The sequence below is a fragment of the Anomaloglossus baeobatrachus genome, chromosome 12, assembly GCF_048569485.1.
Source record: "Anomaloglossus baeobatrachus isolate aAnoBae1 chromosome 12, aAnoBae1.hap1, whole genome shotgun sequence".
Lineage (NCBI taxonomy): Eukaryota > Metazoa > Chordata > Amphibia > Anura > Aromobatidae > Anomaloglossus > Anomaloglossus baeobatrachus.
In genome coordinates this window covers 51,111,979-51,138,997 of record NC_134364.1, presented here as the reverse complement: position 1 = coordinate 51,138,997, position 27,019 = coordinate 51,111,979, and the positions used below count along the sequence as shown (strand labels likewise).

Here is a 27,019-nt window from a genome sequence, read left to right as displayed (position 1 = left end):
TCCACACGGACATACGGTCCATGTGAAAACATGCACGTGAGCACAGACCCATTGATTTTAATGGGTCTACGTGTGCCCGGGTCTCCTGTATGTGTGAAAACAGACATCACCTGTACTGGAGACATGGATGTGTGAAAGGGGCCAAAGGCATTATAGAGCCATTCTGACATGGATTTCAAAGTAAGGACACCAAAGCCATCTGGTCTAAGGCCATGTCCGCACTTTGCGTTTCCACCTGCGTTTCAGGTGCTTTTTAGGTCCGTTTTGAACTGCATCTTTTCTTGCCAAAAGGCATGCGTTTTGATTTTCCATAATGGCCTATGGAAAATGGGGAATTCTTGTCCGCACTTAGCGTTTCTAAACGCTGCGTTTAATTTGCATAATTTGTGGCAAAAACCATGCGTTCAAAGAAGCAGCATGTCAATTGTTTTTGCCATTTGGGCTGCGTTTAGCTAACATTGAAGTCAATGAGAAGTAGCTAAAAGAAATAACATCAAAATTCCTGTGTTTTACTTGCAGAAATGATGCGTTTTGGAATACCAAAACGCAAGCTTTTCTGACATTAAATTAATGGAATAATATGTCCCTTCACACACACGCACATAGTCCGACAATTTAAAATATTGAAAAATATAAATTTAATGCTATTTTACCGCTAAAGCGTATAAAACCGCTATAATTATGAGAAAAATTTAACTATATTCTTTCAAACCATAATTATGTGTACTTTTTTTTTTTCTTTTTCTTTGTTTTGACGGTTTAAACTTTGCGGTGCGTTTTGAACATAAAGACATCTTCCAAAACGTAATGGAAAAACATGCAAAAAGCGGCTAAAACGCGGTAAATACCCATGCGTTTTTAGTGCTAATTTGTGGTCAAAAGCAACTTTGGCAAAATCAATTACTGCCAGAGGGTGCGTTTTGAACTGCAAGTAGGACGACGCAAAGTGTGGACATAGCCTTAGGCCTCATTCACACATCAGTAGAAACCAGAAATGTTTCCAAAACACAGAACAGGTGTCAATCTTTCAGTTAGTTCTTTTCTAAGTCTAAGGATAGTTTCACACTTGCGTTGGATGGCTTCCGTAGCATTGCGTTGTGTTACGGATGCTACGGATCGTACAAAACAACGGAAAGCTTTTTTTTTCTTCTTTACCAGTTTTACCGGCAGCAGACTATTGTGAACGATCAGCTGATCGCTCTCAATAGCCGGCGGCCGGTCGCTCAGCTGAGTGCTGTCACTTGCCGGCGGCCGAGCATGGCGGCGGGCGAGCCCTCAGCTGAGCGCTCTCACTTGCCGGCGGCCGGTCGCTCAGCTGAGCGCTGCCACTTGCCGGCGGCCGAGCATGCCGGCGGGCGAGAGCTTAGCTGAGCGCTGTCACTTGCCGGCGGCCGGGCATGCCGGCGGGCGAGCGCTCAGCTGAACGTTCGGCCACTGCGAGACAAAATAAAGTTTGTGATTTAAAAAAAAAAAAAAAAAAAAAGAGCATGCGCAGTGAAATCCTGAGGATTCCGCTGCTCAAAACAACGTTACATGCTGCGTTCCTCCCGCTGGGCGGAAGCAACGGAGCGTCGCCCAGCGGAAGCAACGCAGGTCCTTTTGGCACAATCCATCACCCATACAAATCTATGGGAAACAGTGGAATCCGTTAACGGATTCCGCTGTTTTCCAAAAGGGCGGATTGTAACGGAAGGAAAACAACGCAAGTGTGAAAGTACCCTAACTCCTGTTTTGGCACAAAAATGCCGGTGTGAAAGAGGCCTAAGAGATACATTTAGTTATGTATGTAGTTTAAGCTAGGTTTGCACAGTGCGTCTTTTTGACGCTGCGTTTTTGGCCGCTAAAAACGCACAAAAAGGCACCTGCGTCGAAAAAAACGCATAAAAAAAAGCATGAGTTTTTGCCGCGATTTGGTGCGTTTTTGATCTCTGCGTTTTGCTGCGTTTTTCAAATGCATTGCATGGGGGGAAAACGCAGAAAAACGCAGGAAAGAACTGACATGTCCATTTTTTTTTTTTTTAACTCAAAAACGCAGGTAAAAAAAACAGATGTGTGCGGACAGCAAAAATGAAAACTCATAGACTTTGCTGGGGAAGCAAAGTCCTGCAGTTTTGAGGCCAAAAACGCACCCGAAAAACGCACTGTGCGCACATAGCCTGATATTGTCAAATTTAGAAAAAGATCAACTTGGTGATTGTTTATATTCCCTACAAAGTAGTATTTCTAGAACGCTTTTTTTTTTTTCTTTTCTTCCTTAGAACTCTGAAATATACTGTTCCCCTCTTATTTCTCCTGAAAATGTATGAATACATTTCTTCTAATGTACTTATATTGAGGGGCTGAGCTGTAAACTTGTCATTACCTGATTTTTAGACAGTTATGAGACATTCATTTTTATATTATCTTTTTCCATTTCAGAAAATGTCTGACGGCTTTTCGGTAAGTGTGAACACGTTCTTCTTGCTGAAGTGGTGTTTGGATGGCTTTTGGGTTGGAATTACCGCTATTGTAGGGATTTATGGACAATGCCATATTATTATTATATTTTTTTTTTTTTTAAGATCTCAAAGTTCCAATGAACTTGTATTTCTGCTATTGAAACATTTGTAAAAGTCAGGGCAATAGTTAGGGTATGTGCGCACGTTGCTTTTTACCTGCTTTTTTGCTGCTTTTTCTTCTGCGCTGTTTAATGCCAAAATGGATGCGTTCTTCTATTCAAGCAAAGTCTATGGGAATTTGGGTTTCTTGTTCACACTATATTGTTCAAAATGCTGCCTTTTTGTGGCAGAACTTTGGTCAAAAACTCAGCTTTTCAAAGAAGCAACATGTCAATTGTTTTTGCCATTTGGGTTTTGCACTGCAGCGCAGAAGAAAAAGCAGCAAAAAAGCAGGTAAAAAGCAGGTAAAAAGCAACGTGCGCACATACCCTTAGGGTTTCGTTTCATGCATGCAACCCACCCCCTTTACTGAAACACGGTGGGTTACCCCCCTCCCCCCCAAAAAGAAGGGAATTTTGTTACTTACCGTAAATTCCTTTTCTTCTAGCTCCAATTGGGAGACCCAGACGATTGGGTGTATAGCTACTGCCTCCGGAGGCCACACAAAGCATTACACTAAAAAGTGTAAGGCCCCTCCCCTTCTGGCTATACACCCCCCGTGGGATCACGGGCTGCTCAGTTTTAGTGCTAAAGCAAGAAGGAGGAAAGCCAATAACTGGTTTAAACAAATTCAATCCGAAGTAACATCGGAGAACTGAAACCGTTCAACATGAACAACATGTGTACCCGAAAAAACCAAAAATCCCGAAGGAAACAGGGCGGGTGCTGGGTCTCCCAATTGGAGCTAGAAGAAAAGGAATTTACGGTAAGTAACAAAATTCCCTTCTTCTTCGGCGCTCCATTGGGAGACCCAGACGATTGGGACGTCCAAAAGCAGTCCCTGGGTGGGTAAAATAATACCTCAAGTTAGAGCTGCAACACAGCCCTCCCCTACGAGGAGGCAACTGCCGCCTGCAGGACTCTTCTACCTAGGCTGGCGTCCGCCGAAGCGTAGGTATGCACCTGATAATGTTTGGTGAAAGTGTGCAGGCTCGACCAGGTAGCCGCCTGGCACACCTGTTGCGCCGTAGCCTGGTGACGCAATGCCCAGGACGCACCCACGGCTCTGGTAGAATGGGCCTTCAGCCCTGATGGAACCGGAAGCCCAGCAGAACGGTAGGCTTCAAGAATTGGTTCCTTGATCCATCGAGCCAGGGTGGATTTGGAAGCCTGCGACCCTTTGCGCTTACCAGCGACAAGGACAAAGAGTGCATCCGAGCGGCGCAGGGGCGCCGTGCGGGAGATGTAGATTCTGAGTGCTCTCACCAGATCTAACAAATGCAAATCCTTCTCATACCGATGAACTGGATGAGGACAAAAGGAAGGTAAGGAGATATCCTGATTGAGATGAAAAGAGGATACCACCTTAGGGAGAAATTCCTGAATCGGGCGCAGCACTACCTTGTCCTGGTGAAACACCAGGAAGGGAGCTTTGGATGACAGCGCTGCTAGCTCAGACACTCTCCGAAGAGACGTGACCGCTACCAGAAAGGCCACTTTCTGTGAGAGTCGAGAAAGTGACACCTCCTTCAGAGGCTCGAAGGGCGGCTTCTGGAGAGCAACCAGTACCCTGTTCAGATCCCATGGATCTAACGGCCGTTTGTACGGAGGGACGATGTGACAAACCCCCTGCAGGAACGTGCGTACCTGAGGAAGTCGTGCTAGACGCTTCTGAAAAAATACTGATAGCGCTGAGACTTGTCCTTTAAGGGAGCCGAGCGCTAAGCCTTTTTCCAAACCAGATTGCAGGAAGGAAAGAAAAGTAGGCAATGCAAATGGCCAGGGGGACACTCCCTGTGCAGAGCACCAGGATAAGAAAATCTTCCACGTTCTGTGATAGATCTTAGCAGACGTGGGCTTCCTAGCCTGTCTCATGGTGGCCACGACACCTTGAGATAATCCTGAAGACGCTAGGATCCAGGACTCAATGGCCACACAGTCAGGTTCAGGGCCGCAGAATTCAGATGGAAAAACGGCCCTTGTGACAGTAAGTCTGGCCGGTCTGGTAGCGCCCACGGTTGGCCGACCGTGAGATGCCACAGATCCGGGTACCACGATCTCCTCGGCCAGTCTGGGGCGACGAGTAAGACGCGGCGGCAATCGGACCTGATCTTGCGTAGCACTCTGGGCAAGAGTGCCAGAGGGGGAAACACATAGGGAAGCTGGAACTGTGACCAATCTTGCACCAAGGCGTCTGCCGCCAGAGCTCTTTGATCGCGAGACCTCGCCATGAAGGTCGGGACCTTGTTGTTGTGCCGAGACGCCATTAGGTCGACGTCCGGCACTCCCCAGCGGCGGCAGATTTCCTGAAACACGTCCGGGTGAAGGGACCATTCCCCTGCGTCCATGCCCTGGCGACTGAGGAAGTCTGCTTCCCAGTTTTCTACGCCGGGGATGTGAACTGCGGATATGGTGGAGGCCGTGGCTTCCACCCACATCAGAATCCGCCGGACTTCCTGGAAGGCTTGTCGACTGCGTGTCCCACCTTGGTGGTTGATGTATGCCACCGCTGTGGAGTTGTCCGACTGAATTCGGATCTGCTTCCCTTCCAGCCAGTGCTGGAAGGCTTGTAGGGCAAGATACACTGCCCTGATTTCCAGAACATTGATCTGAAGGGTGGACTCCTGCTGAGTCCACGTGCCTTGAGCCCTGTGGTGGAGAAAAACTGCTCCCCACCCTGACAGGCTCGCGTCTGTCGTGACCACCGCCCAGGATGGGGGTAGGAAGGACCTTCCTTGTGATAATGAGGTGGGAAGAAGCCACCACTGAAGGGAGTCCTTGGCCGTCTGGGAAAGGGAGACTTTCCTGTCCAAGGACGTCGACTTCCTGTCCCATTGGCGGAGAATGTCCCATTGAAGTGGGCGCAGATGAAACTGCGCAAACGGAACTGCCTCCATTGCTGCCACCATCTTCCCTAGGAAGTGCATGAGGCATCTTAAGGGGTGCGACTGGCCTTGAAGGAGAGACTGCACCCCTGTCTGTAGTGACCGCTGCTTGTCCAGCGGAAGCTTCACTACCGCTGAGAGAGTATGAAACTCCATGCCAAGATATGTTAGTGATTGGGTCGGTGACAGGTTTGACTTTGAAAAGTTGATGATCCACCCGAAGGTCTGGAGAGTCTCCAGCGCAACGTTCAGGCTGTGTTGGCATGCTCCTTGAGAGGGTGCCTTGACAAGTAGATCGTCCAAGTAAGGGATCACCGAGTGTCCCTGAGCGTGCAAGACTGCTACCACTGCTGCCATGACCTTGGTGAAAACCCGTGGGGCTGTCGCCAGACCAAATGGCAGGGCTACGAACTGAAGATGGTCGTCCCCTATCACGAAGCGTAGAAAACGCTGGTGCTCTGGAGCAATCGGCACGTGGAGATAAGCATCTTTGATGTCTATTGATGCTAGAAAATCTCCTTGAGACATCGAGGAAATGACGGAGCGGAGGGATTCCATCCGGAACCGCCTGATTTTCACGTGCTTGTTGAGCAGTTTTAGGTCCAGAACAGGACGGAAAGAGCCGTCCTTTTTTGGTACCACAAACAGATTGGAGTAAAAACCTTGACCTTGTTCCTGAGGAGGAACAGGGATCACCACTCCTTCTGCCCTTAGGGAGCACACCGCCTGCAGAAGAGCATCGGCTCGGTCGGGAGGTGGGGAAGTTCTGAAGAATCGAGGCGGAGGACGAGAACTGAACTCTATCCTGTACCCGTGAGACAAAACGTCTCTCACCCACCGGTCCTTGACCTGTGACAGCCAAATGTCGCCAAAGCGGGAGAGCCTGCCACCGACCGAGGATGCGGAGAGAGGAGGCTGAAAGTCATGAGGCAGCCGCCTTGGAAGCGGTTCCTCCGGCTGCTTTCTTTGGGCGTGAGTGAGCCCGCCAGGAATCTGAACTCCTCTGCTCTTTCTGAGTCCTTTTGGACGAGGAGAATTGGGCCCTGCCCGAGCCTCGAAAGGACCGAAACCTCGACTGTCCCCTCCTCTGTTGGGGTTTGCTTGATCTGGGCTGGGGTAAGGAAGAGTCCTTACCCTTGGACTGTTTAATGATTTCAGCCAATTGCTCACCAAACAGTCTGTCTCCAGATAATGGCAAACTGGTTAAGCATTTTTTGGACGCAGAATCTGCTTTCCATTCTTTCAACCACAAGGCTCTGCGTAAAACGACAGAGTTGGCAGACGCCATAGATGTACGGCTCGTAGAGTCCAGGACAGCATTGATAGCGTAAGTCGCAAACGCAGACATTTGCGAGGTTAAGGACGCCACCTGCGGCACTGATGGACGTATGACAGAGTCCACCTGCGCCAGACCAGCTGAAATAGCTTGGAGTGCCCACACGGCTGCGAATGCTGGAGCAAACGACGCGCCAATAGCTTCATAGACAGATTTCAACCAAAGGTCCATCTGCCTGTCAGTGGCATCTTTAAGTGAAGCCCCATCTTCCACTGCAACTATGGATCTAGCCGCAAGCCTGGAGATTGGGGGGTCCACCTTTGGACACTGGGTCCAGCGTTTGACCACGTCAGGGGGAAAAGGATAACGTGTATCCTTAAGACGCTTGGAAAAACGCTTATCTGGATAAGCATGATGTTTCTGGACTGCTTCTCTGAAGTCAGAGTGGTCTAGAAAAGTACTCAATTTACGCTCGGGATATCTGAAATGGAATTTCTCTTGCTGTGCAGCTGCCTCCTCCGCTGGAGGGGCTGGGGGAGAAATATCCAACAGTCTATTGATGGCCGCTATAAGGTCATTCACCATGGCGTCACCATCAGGAGTATCCAGATTGAGAGCGGTCTCAGGATTAGACTCCTGATCACCTAGTTCTGTCTCATCATACAGAGAATCCTCTCGCTGAGACCCTGACCAGCGTGATGACGCCGAGGGTCTCTCCCAGCGAGCTCGCTTAGGCTGCCTGGGACTGTCGTCCGAGTCCGAGCCTTCAGCCTGTGATGCGTGGGACCCCCTTGGAGCACGGATTAGTTCCAACTGAGGGGGACCGGGGAACAGTGAATCAACAGTGCCCATGGTCTGAGCGACCGGCCTGGACTGCAAAGATTCTAGAATTTTTGTCATAGTCACAGACATTTTATCTGCAAAAACTGCAAACTCTGTCCCCGTCACCGGGGCAGGATTCGCAGGCATCTCTGCCTGGGCCACTACTAGCATAGACTCCGGCTGACGAAGTGGCACAGGGACCGAACATTGCACACAATGGGGGTCAGATGAACCTGCCGGTAGATCAGCCCCACATGCGGTACAAGCAGCATATAAAGCCTGTGCCTTGGCACCCTTGCTTTTTGCGGATGACATGCTGTCGTCTCCTCAGAGCAATATAGGGTATAAAGCCAAGAAGCGACCGTACAGTGCAATATATATATAGGTACAGACAAAAGTACACTAAACAACACTGTGGCACTAGTGGGGTCAGCACCTAGGTGCTGCTTACCGCCCGCTTAAAAGCGGGTGTGTGGTCGCCAGAATCCCCTGTCTGGGTCTCCCAGGGCTATGTCCGTTCTCCAGCTCAGACTGCATGCAGGAATGGCTGCCGGCGTCCTGTGAAGAGGGGCGGGCCGTGGGCGTGCTGCAGACAAAGAGCGGGAAACTGGCGTCCCACTGTGCCCAGTGAGAGGGCTGGAGTATGTAAATACGACTCCAGCCCTTCGGCGCTGATCATTATACAGCGTCTCGCCCCTTCCCTGACTGACAGGGTTGGGGGCGGGAACGAAACGGAACTAGGCCGCAAAAGCCGGGGACTAGATTTATAAGCGCTGCCGTCGTAAAAGCACGGTCAGCGCGAAGTCCCCGGCGCACCACAAGTCACAGCCGCGCCGCAGCCTCTAGGGGCGGCCGGCGCGGTAGTTCCCCACAAATAAACTCACTGCAGCTAAGCTGCAGTGAGTATAGCCCAAGCGCGCAGCGCTACTGTCCCCGGCGCACTAGCACACCCAGCAACGCTGGAGTGTGTCTGTGCCTGTCTGCACGGGGACACAGAGTACCTGAATGTTGCAGGGCCTTGTCCCTGACGGTACCCAGCTCCGTATCCAGCAGGTTCTCCGGGTCTGTGGATGGAGCCCGGCCTCAGAGCCTGGAGGCCGGTAAGATCCCACTTCACCAGAGCCCTTCAGGGGGATGGGGAAGGAAAACAGCATGTGGGCTCCAGCCTCCGTACCCGCAATGGGTACCTCAACCTTAACAAACACCACCGACAAAAGTGGGGTGAGAAGGGAGCATGCTGGGGGCCCTAGTATGGGCCCTCTTTTCTTCCATCCGATATAGTCAGCAGCTACTGCTGACTAAACAGTGGAGCTATGCGTGGATGTCTGACCTCCTTCGCACAAAGCTTGAAAACTGAGCAGCCCGTGATCCCACGGGGGGTGTATAGCCAGAAGGGGAGGGGCCTTACACTTTTTAGTGTAATGCTTTGTGTGGCCTCCGGAGGCAGTAGCTATACACCCAATCGTCTGGGTCTCCCAATGGAGCGCCGAAGAAAACCCAACATAGTATGCATTGGTCAGTGACCAGTATATATACTGCAAATATACCAATATCTTGTCTTTATACTGACGTTTTTTTGTTTTAGCTCGATGATGCTTTAGGTGGTCCAGACGCCCAGCAATCACATGGGCAGAGCTTGAATAATCCCTGGGGAGCACAGAATCCTGGACAACCTGGACAGCCTGGTCAGCAGTACCCAGGATTTCCCGGACCAGGTCAGCAGTACCCAGGATTTCCTGCACAAGGGCAGCAATATCCAGGGTTCCCTGGAGCACCACAAGGGCAAGGGCAGCAATATCCAGGGTTCCCTGGAGCACCACAAGGGCCAGGGCAGCAATATCCAGGGTTCCCTGGAGCACCACAAGGACCAGGGTTTCCTGGAGCACCACAAGGCCAGCAGTATCCCGGATTCCCACCTGGAGGTCAGCAGTACCCTGGATTTCCTGCAGCTGGCCAACAGTACCCGGGTTATCCAGGGCCAGGAGAACCCAGCGCAGCAGGGGCTAGAGCAGGACCTATAGTACCTCCTGGTCCAAAGGTAAGTCTGTAAGAATGAAAATCTAAAAGGCTTTAACAAGAGCTGTTTATTTCACCACTCATCTTTCATCTGGCACAAGAGCTGGTGGAACCTTGGCAAAATGTTTGTTTTTAGGCTATGATGGCAGATGGTATGTATTTAATTCTTTTTTTTTTTTTTTTTTTTTTTTTTCTTTTTAGAAAGTGCCATGTGAATTACCGTTACCCTCAGGATGTACAGCAGGAATGATGTTGAATATTCAGGGCGTACCAACTGGTAAAAGGTAGAATGCTGCATAACATCTACACCCATCATACATCAACTCCTAATAGTCGTAATGGCCTCTAGACTCCAAAATGTAGTGCTGGAACTTGGAAGCTCATGAGACACTTTTTTTTTTTTTTTCTACAAGGTGTGTTTGCCACACTCTCCCATCAGCTTCAGAGCCTGGCTCGGGGGCACCTGCAATCCCTGCACCAACTTAAGTTATGTAAGTCACATAGCCCCCCCCCGTACAGAGTGTTAGCTCCCGCACATATTTGCTAAATCTGATCAGCAGACGTGCAGCTAACAGGCGTGGGTGGATCAGAGATCCACCTGCGCCTGCTAAGCCTTTAGATTATACTATCAAACTCTGACAGCGCGATCTAAAGCGCTCCAGTGGGGATCACGCTGTCCCCCCCCCCCCCCCCGCCTGTCATCGGCAGCATCATGACATGACCACAGGGCACAAATGGATTGCTATGGCAGCATGGGTTCAGATGGGTTCAATCTTGCATAACCTGCTAGGAAGAAAAAAACATGGATCGCACATCCCACAAAAATTCAATGATCTAAAGCCACTAGGCAAAAAATTAATTAAAAAGAACATGAGGTTCTTTTGTTACCATTCTGATCAGATTGTATTAAGCCCACTGCCACTTCATGGCAAACCTCTTGAGTGGGTCCCTATCCTAAAACTTTTAGTGCGGCACTGTGCACCAACCAGTGCTGCAGCGACAAAGCGCCAGCAGGGCAGGCGACCTGGCGCCTCACAGCACCCATGCTGCAAGGCAAACCCACTCAAGAGGTTTGCCGTGACGTGGCAGTGGGCTTAATACAATCTGATCAGAATAGTAACAAAAGAGCCTCATGTTCTATTTAATTTTTTGCCTAGCGGCTTTAGATCATTGTATTTTTTGGGATATGCGATCCATGTCTTTTTCTTCATAGTGTGTTAAACAATCTTGCAATTGCACTTTTTTATTTTAACTCCATTTTCCAGTACAATATGGGGCAGAATGAATGGGGTTGTTGAAAATTACAACTCGTTCCGCAAAAAACAAGCCACTCATATGGCTATATTAATGGAAAAATAAAAAAGTTATGGCTCTTGGAAGAAGGGGAGGAAAAACAAAAGCGGAAAATCGCTGGGGGTGAAGGGGTTTAAAGCTTGAATTGGTGAATCTCATTCAACATATTGATAAAAAAACAGAAACCTTGTACATGCTGCAATTTTATTTTTTAACCAGATATCTTGGTTTGACAGAAAATTCTGAAACTAATTTTATTCTTTTAGGTTTTCCATTGACTTTGTAGAAGGACCTGACATTGCTTTCCACCTCAATCCACGTTTTGATGAAAGACCTAATGTAATTGTGCGCAATTCAATGATTCGTGGTAATTGGGGACAGGAGGAACGACAATGTCCAAAGTTTCCGTTTCAGATGCAACAAGCATTCAAGGTAAACAAAATAAAAATAAACCCCACTTTTCTGCCCAATGCAGTGTTTACTAAACGTTTTGTCTTATTTTATAACAAGCTAAAAAAAAGTGTGATTTAATTCCGAATAAATGGTAGCTCTACATGCACGAGCCATAAGGAACCTAAAATAATAATCTTTAGGCTGCCTGCAGCCACCACTAGGGGGAGCTTTCTGTATAAGGCATGGTAAAATCCTCCAATAAGATCTCCTCCCTACTGGCAGCAGGGACCATAGTTTTCATAACCAGCACAAGTGCAGCTGCAGGCTGCAACTTTCAGCTGTCTGCTGTACCTTGGCTGGTTTTGTAAAATAGAGGGGATCCCATGCTGGGGTGTTTGTTTGTTTTGTTTTTTTTTTTTCCCCCATCCAAAACCAGGCAAGGGACAGACAACTAGGGGCTGATATTATTAGGGTGAGAAGGGTCATGGTTATTTGGCCCTTCCCAGCCTAAAGATGGCAGCCCGCAGCTGCCCGATCTATTAGATGTGCCAATTCTGGTGCTGTACTCTGATCTTCCTGTTGCCCTGGTGCAGTGGCAAACTGGGTAATACATGGGGTTGATACCAGCTGTGATTTGACAGCTGGCATCAAGCCCTGGTGTTAAAAAAACAATTTTTTTCAGTCGGCTGTCCTCTTGCTTTGGCGGTTTATTCCGGAGTACTGCTAAATCCATCTTCAGACTCTGATTAGCTCAGTGAGGCATCAGGTTACAGCTGCTGCCCATTGAAGTCCTATGAAGATGGCAGAATACTAAAGCGGCACTGTTTCTTAGTGTTTCTTACTCGAGTTCTGGATTTATAGCTGCTGTACCATATCTTTGATGTCTCTGACTGTGTTACAGATAAAAAAAGCCTAATAAACCTGTTTTTTGTCTTCTCAGCTTCAAATCATTTTTGAGCCTGATTGCTATAAAGTGGCAGTGAACAATGAAAACCTGTGCAAGTACCCACACAGATTGAAAAACCCTGCCGGGATCAAGTGTATACGCATTAACGGTCACGTCATAATCAACGACGCTTCCGTTACTATGGTGTAACATGTATAGATTTCCTTACAAGTGTAGTCAAATTTTTCATAGTCCTTGGCAAACTGATCCTGTGCACATGGAGCTCTGCTGCTATACAAGATTGTGTCTTTTGTGAAGCTTGAGCTATAAAATAAAATCTGTCCACAATCATCCCAGTTCTGTTTTTTTTTTCTGCTGTTACACAACTTCATGCATCACTTTGCTTCCACCTGCTGGCTACATCTGATATTGTAAAGAAAAAAAAAAAAAAGCGCTCTGAGATAAAGGAGCTGGTGCAAGATGAAACAGGTGTTTCTTCAGCGCTCTATTGGGAGACCCAGACGATTGGGGTATAGCTACTGCCCTCCGGAGGCCACACAAAGCACTACACTAAAAAGTGCAAGGCCCCTCCCCTTCTGGCTATACCCCCCCGTGGTATCACGGGTTCTCCAGTTTTCAAGCTTTGTGCGAAGGAGGTCAGACATCCACGCATAGCTCCACAGATTTTAGTCAGCAGTAGCTGCTGACTATTTCGGATGGAAGAAAAGAGGGCCCATATAGGGCCCCCAGCATGCTCCCTTCTCACCCGTGGATGGTGTTGTAAGGTTGAGGTACCTATTGCTGGTACAGGGGCTGGAGCCCCACATGCTGTTTTCCTTCCACATCCCCTTGTAGGGCTCTGTGGAAGTGGGATCCTGCCGGCCTCTAAGCTCTGACGCCGGGCTCCATCCACAGACCCAGTTGAACCTGATGGATATGGAGCAGGAGTACAATCAGGGACATGGCCCTGCATCATACAGGTACTCTGTGTCCCCGGCAGGCACAGACACACTCCGGGCTGGCTGGGTGTTGTAGTGCGCCGGGGACCGTAACGTTGGAGTTAGTGTTCCTACAGTTTACTGGGGGACTTTGTGTTGTGGGAACGCAGCGCCGACCCCCACTGGACCGGCGGCGCTGCTGTGACTTGTAGTGCGCCGGGGACACGCCGACCGCGCTTTTACGGCGGCGGCGTTTATAAATCCAGTCCCCGGCTTTTGCGGCCTAGCTCCGCTTCGTTCCCGCCCCCACCCTGTCACTCAGGGTAGGGGAGAGACGCTGTTTCGCAGCAGCGACGAGGGCTGGAGCCTGATTTACATGCTCCAGCCCTCTCACTAGGCACAGAGGGAAGCAGGCTTCCCGCTCTTAGCCAGGAACGCCCAGGGCCCGCCCCCCCTCCTCTCCCAGGACGCCGGCAGCCATTACATGCAGTCTGGCTGGAGGAAGGACGCAAGGCTCTGGGAGACCTGGACTAGGGGGCTTTTGGCGACCACACACCCGCTCTTAAGCGGGCGGTAAGCGGCATTTCAGCTGGCCCCTCTAGTGCCTCAGTGTGTATTGGTGGTGTACTGTGTCACCAGATATATATATTTATTTATTTCTTGCACTGTGAGGTCGCTTCCTGGCTGGATACCCAGATCGCTCTGAGGAAGCAGCAACATGTCATCCACAAAACGCAAGGCTGCCAAGGCTAGGGCTGTGTACACTGCGTGTGCTGCATGTGGGGCTGCTCTACCAGCAGGTTCCAAAGACCCCCATTGTGTGCAATGCTCAGATCCGGTGCTGCTTCGCCAGCCGGAGTCCGGAGGGGTAGTGACCCAGGCTGAGACGCTTGTAAGTCCTGCCCCGGTGTCAGGGACAGACTTTGCAGTTTTTGCTGATGGAATGTCTGTGACTATGGCAAAAATCCTTGAAACTTTGCAATCCATGACTGGGGCTCAGTCTATGGACACGGCGAGGTCTCTGTCCTCTAATCCCCCTCAGTTGGAATTAATCCAGACTGCAAGGGGGTCCCCGGCTTCCCAGGCTGAGTATTATGACTCAGATGATAGCCCCAGCCACCCTAAGCGAGCTCGCTGGGAAAGACCCTCAACGTCATCACACTGCTCAGGGTCTCAGCGCAATCAGTCGCCCTGTGATGCGTCTGAAGAGAGTGATCAGGAGTCTTATCCTGGAACCCCTCTCAATCTGGATACCCCGGATGGGGACGCCATGGTAAACGAGCTTATCTCAGCCATCAATAGACTGTTGGATATTTCCCCCCCAGCTCCTTCTGCAGAGGAGGCAGCTGCAGAGCAGGAGAAGTTTCGTTTCCTCTATCCCAAGCGTAAATTGAGTGCTTTCTTGGATCACTCTGACTTCAGAGAGTCAATCCAGAAACACGACGCTCATCCAGAAAGGCGTTTCTCTAAACGTTCTAAGGATACACGTTTTCCTTTCCCCCCTGATGTGGTCAAGCGCTGGACCCAGTGTCCAAAAGTAGACCCCCCGATTTCCAAACTTGCAGCTAGATCCATAGTTGCAGTGGAGGATGGCGCTTCACTTAAGGATGCCAATGACAGACAGATGGACCTTTGGTTAAAATCTGTCTATGAAGCTATCGGCGCGTCGTTTGCTCCAGCATTCGCAGCCGTATGGGCACTCCAAGCTATTTCAGCTGGGTTAGCAAAAGTGGATGCTATCATACATCCAGCGGTGCCGCAAGTGGCGTCCCTTACCTCGCAGATGTTTGCGTCTTACGCTATCAATGCGGTCCTAGAATCTACCAGCCGCACCTCAATGGCGTCCGCCAATTCGGTAGTTTTGCGCAGAGCCTTGTGGTTAAAGGACTGGAAAGCAGATGCTGGTTCCAAAAAATGTTTAACCAGCTTGCCTTTATCTAGTGAGAGACTGTTTGGCGAGCCATTGGCTGACATCATTAAACAGTCCAAGGGTAAAGACTCTTCCTTACCCCAGCCCAGATCAAGCAAACCTCAGCAGAAAAAATGGCAGCAGAGGTTTCAGTCCTTTCGAGGTTCGGGCAAGACACAATTCTCCTCGTCCAAAGGGACTCAGAGGACGCAAAGAGTCTCAGATTCCTGGCGGGCTCACGCACGCCCCAAGAAGGCAAATGGAGGAACCGCTTCCAAAGCGGCTACCTCATGACTTCCAGCCCCCCCCCTCCGCATCTCCGGTCGGGGGCAGGCTCTCCCGCTTTTCCGACATTTGGATGTCACAGGTCAAAGACCGGTGGGTGACAAACATTTTGTCTCGCGGGTACAGAATCGAGTTCAGTTCTCGTCCTCCAGCTCGGTTCTTCAGAACCTCCCCACATCCAGACCGAGCAGATGCCCTGCTGCAGGCGGTGGACTCCCTAAGAGCGGAAGGAGTAGTGGTTCCTGTACCGCCTCAGGAACAAGGGCGAGGGTTTTACTCCAATCTCTTTGTGGTTCCAAAAAAGGACGGCTCGTTCCGTCCTGTTCTGGATCTAAAGCTGCTCAACAAACATGTGCACGCCAGACGGTTCCGGATGGAAACCCTCCGCTCTGTCGTTGCCTCAATGTCTCAAGGAGACTTCCTTGCCTCAATAGACATCAAAGATGCTTATCTCCACGTGCCAATTGCTACAGAACATCAACGTTTTCTACGTTTTGTGATAGGAAACGACCATCTTCAGTTCGTAGCTCTGCCATTCGGTCTGGCGACAGCCCCCCGGGTCTTCACCAAGGTCATGGCGGCGGTGGTAGCAGTCTTGCACTCTCAGGGACACTCGGTGATCCCTTACCTAGACGATCTACTTGTCAAGGCACCCTCTCAAGAGGCATGCCAACTCAGTCTACATGCTACGCTGGAGACTCTACAGATGTTCGGATGGATCATCAACTTTCCAAAGTCGAATCTGTCACCGTCACAGTCGCTAACGTATCTTGGCATGGAGTTTCATACTCGAGCAGCGAGAGTGAAGCTTCCGCTGAACAAGCAGCGGTCCCTACAGACAGGGGTGCAATCCCTCCTTCAAGGCCAGTCGCACCCCTTACGGCGCCTCATGCACTTCCTCGGGAAGATGGTGGCAGCCATGGAAGCAGTTCCCTTTGCGCAGTTTCATCTGCGCCCACTTCAATGGGACATTCTCCGCCAATGGGACGGGAAGTCAACGTCCCTGGATAGGAAAGTCTCTCTTTCCCAGACGGCCAAGGACTCTCTACAATGGTGGCTCCTTCCCACTTCATTGTCTCAGGGAAGATCCTTCCTGCCCCCATCCTGGGCAGTGGTCACGACAGATGCGAGTCTGTCAGGGTGGGGAGCAGTGTTTCTCCACCACAGGGCCCAGGGGACGTGGACTCCGCAGGAGTCCACCCTTCAGATCAATGTTCTGGAAATCAGGGCAGTGTATCTTGCCCTACTGGCCTTCCAACAGTGGCTGGAAGGAAAGCAGATCCGAATCCAGTCGGACAACTCCACAGCGGTGGCATACATCAACCACCAAGGAGGGACGCGCAGTCGGCAAGCATTCCAAGAAGTCCGGCGCATTCTAATGTGGGTGGAGGACACAGCATCCACCATATCCGCGGTTCACATCCCAGGCGTAGAAAATTGGGAAGCAGACTTCCTCAGTCGCCAGGGCATGGACGCAGGGGAGTGGTCCCTTCACCCGGACGTGTTTCAGGAAATCTGTCGCCGATGGGGAGTGCCGGACGTCGACCTAATGGCGTCCCGGCACAACAACAAGGTCCCGGCATTCATGGCGAGGTCGCGCGATCAAAGAGCTCTGGCGGCAGACGCATTAGTTCAAGATTGGTCGCAGTTCCGGCTCCCATACGTCTTCCCACCTCTGGCACTCTTGCCCAGAGTGTTACGCAAGATCAGATCCGATTGCAGCCGCGTCATACTCGTCGCCCCAGACTGGCCGAGGAGATCGTGGTATCCGGATCTGTGGCATCTCACGGTCGGTCGACCGTGGTCACTGCCAGACCGACCAGACTTACTGTCCCAAGGGCCGTTTTTCCATCAGAATTCTGCGGCCCTGAACCTGACTGTGTGGCCATTGAGTCCTGGATCCTAGCGTCTGCAGGATTATCCCAAGGAGTTGTAGCCACAATGAGACAGGCTAGAAAGTCGACTTCTGCTAAGATCTACCACAGAACGTGGAAGATTTTCTTATCCTGGTGTTCCGCTCAGGGAGTGTCTCCCTGGCCATTTGCATTGCCCACTTTTCTTTCTTTCCTGCAATCGGGGTTAGAAAAGGGCTTGTCGCTCAGCTCCCTTAAAGGGCAAGTATCGGCACTATCCGTGTTTTTTCAGAAGCGTCTAGCACGTCTTCCTAAGGTGCGCACGTTCCTGCAGGGGGTCTGTCATATTGTGCCCCCGTACAAGCGGCCGTTAGATCCATGGGATCTGAACAGGGTACTAGTTGCTCTCCAGAAGCCGCCTTTCGAGCCTCTGAAGGAAGTTTCCTTTTCTCGCCTGTCACAGAAAGTGGCGTTTCTTGTTGCGATCACATCGCTTCGGCGAGTGTCGGAGCTGGCGGCTCTGTCATCCAAGGCTCCCTTCCTGGTGTTCCACCAGGACAAGGTAGTGCTGCGCCCCATTCCGGAGTTTCTCCCTAAGGTCGTCTCCTCGTTTCATCTTAATCAGGATATATCCTTGCCTTCCTTTTGTCCTCATCCGGTTCACCGGTATGAAAAGGACTTACGTTTGCTGGATCTGGTGAGAGCACTCAGAATCTACATTTCCCGCACGGCGCCCATGCGCCGTTCCGATGCATTTTTTGTCCTTGTCGCTGGTCCGCGCAAGGGGTTGCAGGCTTCTAAAGCCACCCTGGCTCGATGGATCAAAGAACCAATTCTAGAGGCCTACCGTTCTGCGGGGCTTCCGGTTCCTTCAGGGCTAAAAGCCCACTCAACCAGAGCCGTGGGTGCGTCCTGGGCATTACGACACCAGGCTTCGGCTCAACAGGTGTGCCAGGCAGCTACCTGGTCGAGTCTGCACACTTTCACCAAACATTATCAGGTGCATACCTATGCTTCGGCGGATGCCAGCTTAGGTAGAAGAGTCCTGCAGGCGGCAGTGACATCCCCGTAGGGGAGGGCTGTTTTGCAGCTCTAACATGAGGTATCTCTTTACCCACCCAGGGACAGCTTTTGGACGTCCCAATCGTCTGGGTCTCCCAATAGAGCGCTGAAGAAGGGAATTTTGTTACTTACCGTAAATTCCTTTTCTTCTAGCTCTTATTGGGAGACCCAGCACCCGCCCTGTTGTCCTTCGGGATTTTTTTGTTGTTTGCGGGTACACATGTTGTTCATGTTGAACGGTTTTTCAGTTCTCCGACGTTATTCGGAGTTAATTTGTTTAAACCAGTTATTGGCTTCCTCCTTCTTGCTTTGGCACTAAAACTGGAGAACCCGTGATACCACGGGGGGGTATAGCCAGAAGGGGAGGGGCCTTGCACTTTTTAGTGTAGTGCTTTGTGTGGCCTCCGGAGGGCAGTAGCTATACCCCAATCGTCTGGGTCTCCCAATAAGAGCTAGAAGAAAAGGAATTTACGGTAAGTAACAAAATTCCCTTCTTCCTAGTCATTAGCTGAGTGTTCATTACCATACATTCTAAACATAATGCTACCTGCAGACTCATGTGGCCCTAGCTACCTTCAATACCCTGAATTGTTATTGGTTAAACTTTAATCCCCATAGGATGCTACCTGCATACTCATGTGGCCCTAGCTGTAGCCACCTGCAATATCCTGAATTATTGGTTACAGATTAAACTTGAATCCCTAAAGGGCATTTATGTTAGAACCCTTGTGTATTCTTTACTTGCTCCTCTGGACCAATGATATCTTTCCACATGCTCGTTGCCAGTTTAAAATATACCAGGAATCCCTCAAGTATGAGCAATATACAATTCTCAGGTTATCTGATTTCTTTAATGCATGTACAAAAATTGTCTGCAGCATATTTGCACCTTTTTATAAAATCGGTATTACTTACCGGTAATTCAATTTTCCAGAGCCACAATAGCATCCAGGAGAAAAGGTTCACCAACCCCGAAGGACGGGAAACAACCAGCTTTTTAAAAACTGGAGCCTCTCTATACGCTAAAGTGGTTTAGAGCATGAGAGCATTTCTCACTTCTGTTTAGTCAGTATGACACATTAGTACACATATTTAAGAAGTGACTACATTACTTATGACATATGCATAGCTGATATATACAGTCAGGGCCAGAAATATTTGGACAGTGACACAAGTTTTGTTATTTTAGCTGTTTACAAAAACATGTTCAGAAATACAATTATATATATAATATGGGCTGAAAGTGCACACTCCCAGCTGCAATATGAGAGTTTTCACATCCAAATCGGAGAAAGGGTTTAGGAATCATAGCTCTGTAATGCATAGCCTCCTCTTTTTCAAGGGACCAAAAGTAATTGGACAAGGGACTCTAAGGGCTGCAATTAACTCTGAAGGCGTCTCCCTCGTTAACCTGTAATGAATGAAGTAGTTAAAAGGTCTGGGGTTGATTACAGGTGTGTGGTTTTGCATTTGGAAGCTGTTGCTGTGACCAGACAACATGCGGTCTAAGGAACTCTCAATTGAGGTGAAGCAGAACATCCTGAGGCTGAAAAAAAAGAAAAAATCCATCGGAGAGATAGCAGACATGCTTGGAGTAGCAAAATCAACAGTCGGGTACATTCTGAGAAAAAAGGAATTGACTGGTGAGCTTGGGAACTCAAAAACGCCTGGGCATCCACAGATGACAACAGTGGTGGATGATCGCCGCATACTTTCTTTGGTGAAGAAGAACCCGTTCACAACATCAACTGAAGTCCAGAACACTCTCAGTGAAGTAGGTGTATCTGTCTCTAAGTCAACAGTAAAGAGAAGACTCCATGAAAGTAAATACAAAGGGTTCACATCTAGATGCAAACCATTCATCAATTCCAAAAATAGACAGGCCAGAGTTAAATTTGCTGAAAAACACCTCATGAAGCCAGCTCAGTTCTGGAAAAGTATTCTATGGACAGATGAGACCAAGATCAACCTGTACCAGAATGATGGGAAGAAAAAAGTTTGGAGAAGAAAGGGAACGGCACATGATCAAAGGCACACCACATCCTCCTGTAAAACATGGTGGAGGCAACGTGATGGCATGGGCATGCATGGCTTTCAATGGCACTGGGTCACTTGTGTTTATTGATGACATAACAGCAGACAAGAGTAGCCGGATGAATTCTGAAGTGTACCGGGATGACTGCCGAGACCCACCAACCGGTTCCCCCTCCCCACCGCGCAATGAATGAGACCACACATGGAATATCTTTCTTTTGTACTTTATTGAAGGTATCCACGTAACACCATTCAATGTTGATATAAAAGGGGGTTGCTTGTTATTTTGGCCACAGCTTTAACCACAGGCACAAATCCGCCTTAAACCTGAGGGAGGAGGCCCGATGCCTACGGCCGTCCGTGGCAGGTTGGCTCTCACCAAATCCCTCTTCCACCGGCTGTGACTTTGAAATTGAACCATAACCTTTTTCCATAGGCACAAAACCGCCTTAAACCTGAGGGAGGAGGCCCGATGCCTACGGCCGTCCGTGGCAGGTAGGCTCTCCAAATCCCTCTTCCACCGGCTTTGACTTCCGAACTTGTAACAGAACCTTCTTAAGGGAGGGAGGGCGGGCGATGCTCACCCTGAGGGCAGATTGTGGTAAGAGGAAGGAGGGACTCCGGAGGCTGCTTATATGCCCTGGAGGAGGTCCCAGCAGGGAAGGGGGGTCAGCGGGGGGCATTGCACAATGGGAAGGAGGGAGAGGTGACCATGGGGGACGTAACGAGGGGCTCAGCAGTCAGGGGCAGCGACATCGGCCGCAGTGCCCTGCAGACTGCCGAGACCCACCAACCGGTTCCCCCTCCCCACCGCGCAATGAATGAGACCACACATGGAATATCTTTCTTTTGTACTTTATTGAAGGTATCCACGTAACACCATTCAATGTTGATATAAAAGGGGGTTGCTTGTTATTTTGGCCACAGCTTTAACCACAGGCACAAATCCGCCTTAAACCTGAGGGAGGAGGCCCGATGCCTACGGCCGTCCGTGGCAGGTTGGCTCTCACCAAATCCCTCTTCCACCGGCCACGGAGTGGCGAAGGCCCAAGCCTGAGCTGCGACCCCCACACAGGGCCCTTATGGCCCGCTCAACCCCGTCCTTACTGTCCGACAGGAAATTGTCTAGGCCTATATCATTAAGGCTACAACCATCCTCTAGCACCAAACGGCTGACCTCTGATTCCAGCATCTCGTGTCCAGGCACTATCCGTCTTCCTGACGCTATAAATTTGGCGATCTGCATATTAACGTGTTGCCTTGACCTTTCCACAGCTGCTATGTTCCTTGCCCCTGTACAACTCAATCTCGGTAATATACTGGACCATACCCCCACTACGTTGCTAAAGAAGCTGCTGAACTTATCTAGGAAAGAAGCTGCTGAACTTATCTAGGAAAGAAGCTGCTGAACTTATCTAGGACCACTTGCATGACCGCAAGCAGATCCTGGATCCTCACATTTACCAGGTCATTTCCACCCGTGAATGACCAGCACTACTAGGCCACTGGCTACTCTGGATATGCTCACTACCACGGGCAGGACCTGGGCCCAGGCCAGGGCCCGAACTCTTCTCCAGTGAAACTTGAGGTCACAAACTCCCAGCACGCTTCCGCCCGGTCTCGACTCAGTCCGCCGTGCTGCCCAGAATATGTGTGAGTGACCTAGGATCCAGATGCTAGGTCTCGACAGATCTAAAAGAAAAACGGTTATTTCTCTTGTATGCAAAACATTTTCCATCATCGTGTCAGTAAACATCATTGTATTAATGTTTCTTTAGGTTTGAAGGTGCGTAGATAACCGAAATGATATACATATATTTATTTAACAATTTTTTTTTTTTTTTTATTTTATATTTTTTTTTTTTTTTTTTTGTGTAATATATAAACGTGCCAAACAGTGGACAACTGGTGGCAGGGAACTACAGGACTGCACGGATAGGTATGAAGCTGGCCCTTGCTGCCTCGGTTGTCGTGTCGATGCGGAAGGAGTGCATGCCATAATCTCCTGGTTGTAGGTCCAGGTAGGAAATAGACATTTTGAGCAATGCCGAAAGTTGTGTCGCCATGAGCGGGATCACTCTGCGTGCTCCAAGAAGAATTTGTTGGGAACCCAAGACTCTAAGTGTCGCTGCAAGGTAAGGATGGGACATAGGATACCTGAAAACGGGAAAATAGGGAACCAAACTCCTCTACCGAGCTGATCTGTTTTGGAGCGCCTTATGCGAACCCGTACTCCACCATTGCAAACTATAACATTGTCGCGTAACAGACCACCGGTGCGACCTAGGGACCTGCTAACTAATTCGTTGACCGTCAAGGCTCCGAAGAATGCTAGCGAGAAGGCGGCCGAGAACAAGAGGACCTCGCTGTCATTGGTGCAGACGTCACCTAGCTGGTTTATTATGCCGGAAAGGATGGCGAATGAATTGGCCTTCCTGTTCTCCGTCCACCAGCGCTTCCAGCCTTTAACGGCCTGTTTGAACAGAAAGGCCTTGGTGACATCGGTCCATCCACGAACCTGAAAGTGAGAGGCTATTCCTGCAACCCGCTACTACGCTACTGTGCCCGGCAAGCCACTGGTATGCAGATGCGATATGTCTCGAGCAACGGAATTGCTAAGAAAAACCGCGGACACCTGGCTAGGCAGCGGTTGAACTATATTGAAATCATTCGTCCCCAGCCTTACCATACAAATGCCACGTTGATGGGATGCCTTAACCAGCGGAATCAACTGTCCACGGGGACCGTCCAGAGGGACTGTGGACACTTTTGGCCATTGTTGTCAGATTCTGGGTGCAATGCTCGAAACTTCTGAAAATCAAATGCAATAAGGCATCGGCGATAGTGTTATCAATCCCCGGTATGTGGCTGGCCTTGACCCAGATATTATGTTCAAGGCAATTAAGAACTAAGTATCGTAGCAAGCTGATCACCGGTGGTGAGGAAGATGCGAGGTGGTTAACGGCGTGGACGACACTTATGTAGTCAGTCCTGAAGCGGGTCCGATTGTTCGCCAACTTTTCTGCCCAAAGACTTGTAGCTACTATTATAGGGAACAGCTCGAGTAAAGTTTTTTTTTTTTTTTTTTTTTTTTTTTTGTCCACCCAGACAGGTGCCATGTGTTGGGCCAGCGATTAGCGCACCAATTGGGACCAAGGTAAACGCCGAATCCGGTGGACCCGGCAGCATCTGAAAATAGATATATCAGCGCTGGAAACTTCCTGTTCCTGGAAACATGAACGCCCATTGTAAGTAGCTATGAAGGACCTCCATACACCGAGCTCCTCACGTAGAGCGCTGGTGATGCAAATCCTTTGATGGGAGGCAGTTATGCTCCTAGTGGCCAGGCAGAGCCTCAGGGAAAAGCCCCTTCCCATGGGCATGACTCTAAAGGCGAAGGCGAGCAAGCCTAATAGAGATTGCATTTGCGCCAGGGTTACCTTACAAACCGCGCAGAACCCGTCAATGAGCGATGTGGTTTTTCAACCTTTTCGAGTGGTAGCCGAAACATCATGATAATTGAGTCTATTTCGATTCTCAAATGAAAAGGCAGGTCACAGGGCCAACTGTTTTTTCGGCCAACAGCGGAAACCCAAACTTGTCCGCTATGACCTGAACAGATTTTAACGCGCTTGAGCATGCTTTAGAGTTAGTGTGGGAAAACGGACAAGAAATCATCCAAATAATGGGTGACCAATTTATTCTTTGCTACGTCCTTAACCACCCATTCCAGGAAAGAGCTGAAGAGCTCGAAGTGTGAGCAGGATATGGAGCAACCCATGGTAATTCACATGTGGTAACAGAATTTTTTGTTGAAATAGCGCCCTAGCAGGTGGGACAATCGGGGTGCACTAGTAGCGGGCGAAAGGCAGATGCTATGTCCGATTTTGCCATTAGTGCTCCTTACCCTGCTTTTCGCACCAGTGCGACCGCTTTGTCAAAAATGCGTAGGAAACTGCTGAGTCCTCTGTGGGGATGCCGTCATTGACTGACCGCCCAGCCGGGAAGGACAAGTAGTGTATGAGGCGAAATTCACCCTTTTCTTTCTTAGGCACTATCCCTAGGGGTAAAACGCGAGGGTTTAAGAATGGTAAATCTATAAATGGGCCTGCTAGTCGGCCTAACGCCACTTCCTTCAGTAGTTTGTTCCCCAGGACCTGTGGGAGGTCCCGGGCCGATTTGCGGTTGGGGGCGAAGGTTAGTTCTGAGGAGAACATAAAGGGGGATAAAGAAACCGTGGTTGAAACCGTCCCTAATAGCGTTGGCCGCAGCCTTATTGGGGTAACGTTCTAGCAATGGCTCCACCACGTGCACGTTCACTGGAGTCTTTGGGACTTGGTGGTGCATTTTTAGTGTGACGCCTGTCTAGTTGCTTATCGCATTTGGAGGTGTGATTGCCTCCGAACGATGAGCATTCGTGCTTGTATTTGCGGAGTCCTTGAAACCTGCAATGGCCTTCATTGAAAAGCCAACAGCGACCTGGTCTACGGACATTTGCAGCTCCAGGTGTAGCGTGGTGAGAGGAAAAGTTTGGTGGGCCTGGAAACGACTGGTGGGACTTTTGCGCCATCATAAGCCACGAATCGGTGGCCTTAACTTCCCAACGGTTGGAATGCCAAGCATCTTCTAAAGTCTTCGTCGTACTTCCACCACGCAGAACCCCAATGGGTTTTATAGGAGTTGAAAATGGTATTGCAGTATTTTGCGAATTGACTCTTTTCTTTGTTGACTGTGTTTTGCTCCACTGATATTAGGGAACAGATATCGACGTATTTGTTTGCGCGAATTTTTATTTATATATTTTTTTTTTTTTTTTTTTTTTTTTAACTGTATCTGGTGTTAGGTGAGTTCCCAGCTGTGATACACAGCAGTAGAACACGTCCCTGTGTAAGTCGGGCGCTGCTGCGTTACATCCTGATGTTGTACAAACGCGGGGTTAACCAGAGCTACTCCTGATGGTGTTAACAAGATCGCCCAATAGAAGTGGCGTACGTTTTGCGCCATTTTCCGAAACCCGTAGCGTTCTCATTTTGGGATCTATGGCGCAATGACTGCTTATTTTGCGTCTCGAGTTTACATTTTTTAATGGTACCATTTTGCGCAGATGCTACTTTTGATCGCCTGTTATTGGATGTTACGCAAAACATGCGGTGACCAAAAGCGTAATTTTGGGTGTTTTGTGTTTTTTTTTTTTTTTTTTTTGCTGCTACGAAATTTAACAATCAGATTAGGGACTCTAGATTGTGAGTTCCAATGGGGACAGCGTCGCCAATGCATACAAAGCGCCGTGGACAGCGCTACCCAAGTGAATAAAATTATTAGCATTATAGCATTATTATTCTTTAATTGACTTTATATTTTGATAGATCAAGCTTTTCTGAACTTGGCGATACCAAATATGTGTATATATGTATACATATTTTTTTTTTTTTTTATTATTTTATTTATTTATTTTTATTTTTATTTTATTTATTTATTTATTTTTTTTTTTTTTTTAAACTTGTCCCTTTAGGGGGATGTATGGATGTGCTTGACTGCTGCAGACCACCACGTTCGCTTTGTAAAGAATGCGAACGCTGGGCAGGAAATGCAGTTATAAAGCATGTTTGTTTATGACTGCATTTCCCTTTAAATTTGCCGCTTTTACTTTTAATGACATCACTTCCGGTCCGGGGGCCGAAAACCGGAAGTACAGTATAGTCACATGGTTGCCGAGTCACAGGAAGTGACTCGGCTGCCATGGATACCGGATGTGACGCAGCCTCAGCATGGAGCGGTAAGCAACATGAGGGGCGCGTCATGCTGGGCGGTGCAGAGTGCCTGGGGGGAGGCGCGCTGCATTGTGGTGGCGAGCGTGATGCCAGGGTGGGGGCAGCATTCCTGAGGGGAGGGGGAGCATCGCTGCGCGGCATGGACGAACGCGATGCTCGGTGGGGGGCAGCATGCCTGGGTGACGGGGGTGCAGCGCTGCGAGATATATGTGAACCCGATGACCGGTGGGGCAGGGGATAGGTGGCCGGGGGTGAGAGCGGGCCGGACCTTCTGGACCGGGCCGCCCTGCGCCTGGGGTCTGTTGTGGGGCTTAGACGCTGCGGTGGACGGGAGGGTCTGGAAGACCTGCGCCCACCGCTGCTGGGAACCGGCAGGAGGGAGCTGGTGCCCACAAGGGAGGCAAGCCATTCGGCTCCCTCCCGTCCGATCCTTTCTCTTACCGCTGCTTCCAGGGGGTCCATCGGCGATGCTCACCCTGAGGGCAGATTGTGGTAAGAGGAAGGAGGGACTCCGGAGGCTGCTTATATGCCCTGGAGGAGGTCCCAGCAGGGAAGGGGGGTCAGCGGGGGGCATTGCACAATGGGAAGGAGGGAGAGGTGACCATGGGGGACGTAACGAGGGGCTCAGCAGTCAGGGGCAGCGGCATCGGCCGCAGTGCCCTGCAATACTTTCAGCCCAGATTCAGCCAAATGCCGCAAAGTTGATCGGACGGCGCTTCATAGTACAGATGGACAATGACCCCAAGCATACAGCCAAAGCTACCCAGGAGTTGATGAGTGCTAAAAAGTGGAACATTCTGCAATGGCCAAGTCAATCACCAGATCTTAACCCAATTGAGCATGCATTTCACTTGCTCAAATCCAGACTTAAGACGGAAAGACCCACAAACAAGCAGGCCCTGAAGGCTGCGGCTGTAAAGGCCTGGCAAAGCATTAAGAAGGAGGAAACCCAACGTTTGGTGATGTCCATTGGTTCCAGACTTAAGTCAGTGATTGCCT

At 49.7% G+C, this 27,019-nt stretch overlaps 1 protein-coding gene across 1 annotated transcript in view; it reads left to right on the top strand.

Annotated features, from left to right (window-relative positions):
- LGALS3 (galectin 3) overlaps window positions 1–12,519 on the top strand; it is a 32,311-nt gene extending 19,792 nt beyond the window's left edge. The window contains exons 2-6 of the mRNA XM_075329873.1: window positions 2,419–2,439; window positions 9,166–9,618; window positions 9,798–9,880; window positions 11,156–11,321; window positions 12,223–12,519. Of these exons, the coding sequence (XP_075185988.1) occupies window positions 2,422–2,439; window positions 9,166–9,618; window positions 9,798–9,880; window positions 11,156–11,321; window positions 12,223–12,378 (876 nt within the window). The 5' untranslated portion in view covers window positions 2,419–2,421 and the 3' untranslated portion in view covers window positions 12,379–12,519. The remainder of the gene's footprint in view (window positions 1–2,418; window positions 2,440–9,165; window positions 9,619–9,797; window positions 9,881–11,155; window positions 11,322–12,222) is intronic.
- Window positions 12,520–27,019: the final 14,500 nt, after the last annotated feature.